This window comes from Manacus vitellinus, unplaced genomic scaffold (assembly GCF_001715985.3).
Source record: "Manacus vitellinus isolate BGI_N305 unplaced genomic scaffold, ASM171598v3 scaffold_122_pilon, whole genome shotgun sequence".
NCBI lineage: Eukaryota > Metazoa > Chordata > Aves > Passeriformes > Pipridae > Manacus > Manacus vitellinus.
Window position 1 is genome coordinate 337,696 of NW_021938909.1, and position 1,315 is coordinate 339,010.

The 1,315-nt window shown below is 43.3% G+C and overlaps 1 protein-coding gene across 1 annotated transcript in view; it reads left to right on the forward strand.

The window, feature by feature from the left end:
- SON (SON DNA binding protein) overlaps positions 1-1,315 on the forward strand; it is a 36,287-nt gene continuing 34,972 nt past the window's right edge. Inside the window, exon 1 of the mRNA XM_029965891.1 lies at positions 1-190. Within this exon, the coding sequence (XP_029821751.1) occupies positions 127-190 (64 nt within the window). The 5' untranslated portion in view covers positions 1-126. The remainder of the gene's footprint in view (positions 191-1,315) is intronic.

The following is a 1,315-nucleotide window of genomic DNA, read 5'->3' on the forward strand; positions in this document are numbered from 1 at the left end:
TACTGAGCTGCCGTTTCTCCCGGCAGTGGGAATGTGGAAGCCCAGCCCAACGGGGACACGGCCCCGGCAGAGCCAGCCCAGCCTTCCGACGCCTCTGGAGCTGCCGGGAGCTGTGCTGGCGATCAGATGGTGCAGAAGATCGAGGAAGTGCTCTCGGGAGCCCTCGGGACGGAGCTGCAGAGCAACCCAGGTAAGGGAACCGCCGCTGGCAAAATCTTCGTGATGGTGCCTCAAATAGAATCCGGCGATAGAGATGGAAAAGCCCCTCTTGGTGCTGCTCCTCTGGCAGGTTGGGCGTTTGTTGCGAGTTTCTGAAGTGCTTTATGTGTCTGCTCTGATTTACAGCCGTAGAAATGCATCATTTAAAAATTAAAGTGGTTGTTACGTGAAAGTTGCGTTACTGGATGTGGGAGAAAGGTGTTTTTCTTTTCGATGCTGAAACATACAAAGTGTTGTTATATTTAAGTATGATTTTCATCCTTATTTACATAAACTGTTTTATTTTCTCTATACCTACTTCAGGGTCTCTCAGCAGTTCTTAGTAACAAAGCTGGTGCAGATAGAAGCAGTTCCTGGTTTGAATTGGTTTTGGATTATTTCTAAAAGCCATTTATTAGGATTCAGATCTGTGGTGAACTGTCAGACGACTTGTTTTAAAATAAACTTTTAAAGTGTGGATACACTGCAGTCTCTCAAAGTTGAAGAAATTTTCATGTATCAGTGTCAGAACTTCAATAAATTGGTGGATTTATTGTGCCAAAAAGTCACATCTGAGAGTCCCCTCTCATGGGACTGGTCCTTGCTGTAAAATTTCTTACTCTGGAGAGTCAATGAGGTGCTGAAGGCTGTAATTACTGCATTTCCTATTTTTTGGAGTTGCCACCCAGGTGGTGCAGTGTGCTGGGTGAGTACAGCTCCAGAGGGTTTTTTTATTAGGAGGCAGCACAGAAAACTGATAGTTTCGGAGATTCTGTTGGCAGAGGTTTGGAATTGCTCTTTATTTTCCTTTTATGCTCAGTGACTTGTGCACCTTGAGCATTTTCGAGTGTTTTGATTCTTGCTGTACAAGCAGCACTTTAGGCTGAAATTGGGGGTTTTGGTAGTGTTTTTCATTTTTTATTCTTTTGTGGAAGAATGAGGTGAGGTCACATGGTGATAAATGAGACCTGTTAACTTGGAAGTTCATAAACTCACTCTGTGGTAAATGTTCCCAATGTCCATATCTCAAAGGGAGTTGGACAAGAAAGATTATCTCAATCTAGAGAGATTATCTGAACCTAATGAATTATCTTTGCAGAAAAGGTCATTTTTAGAA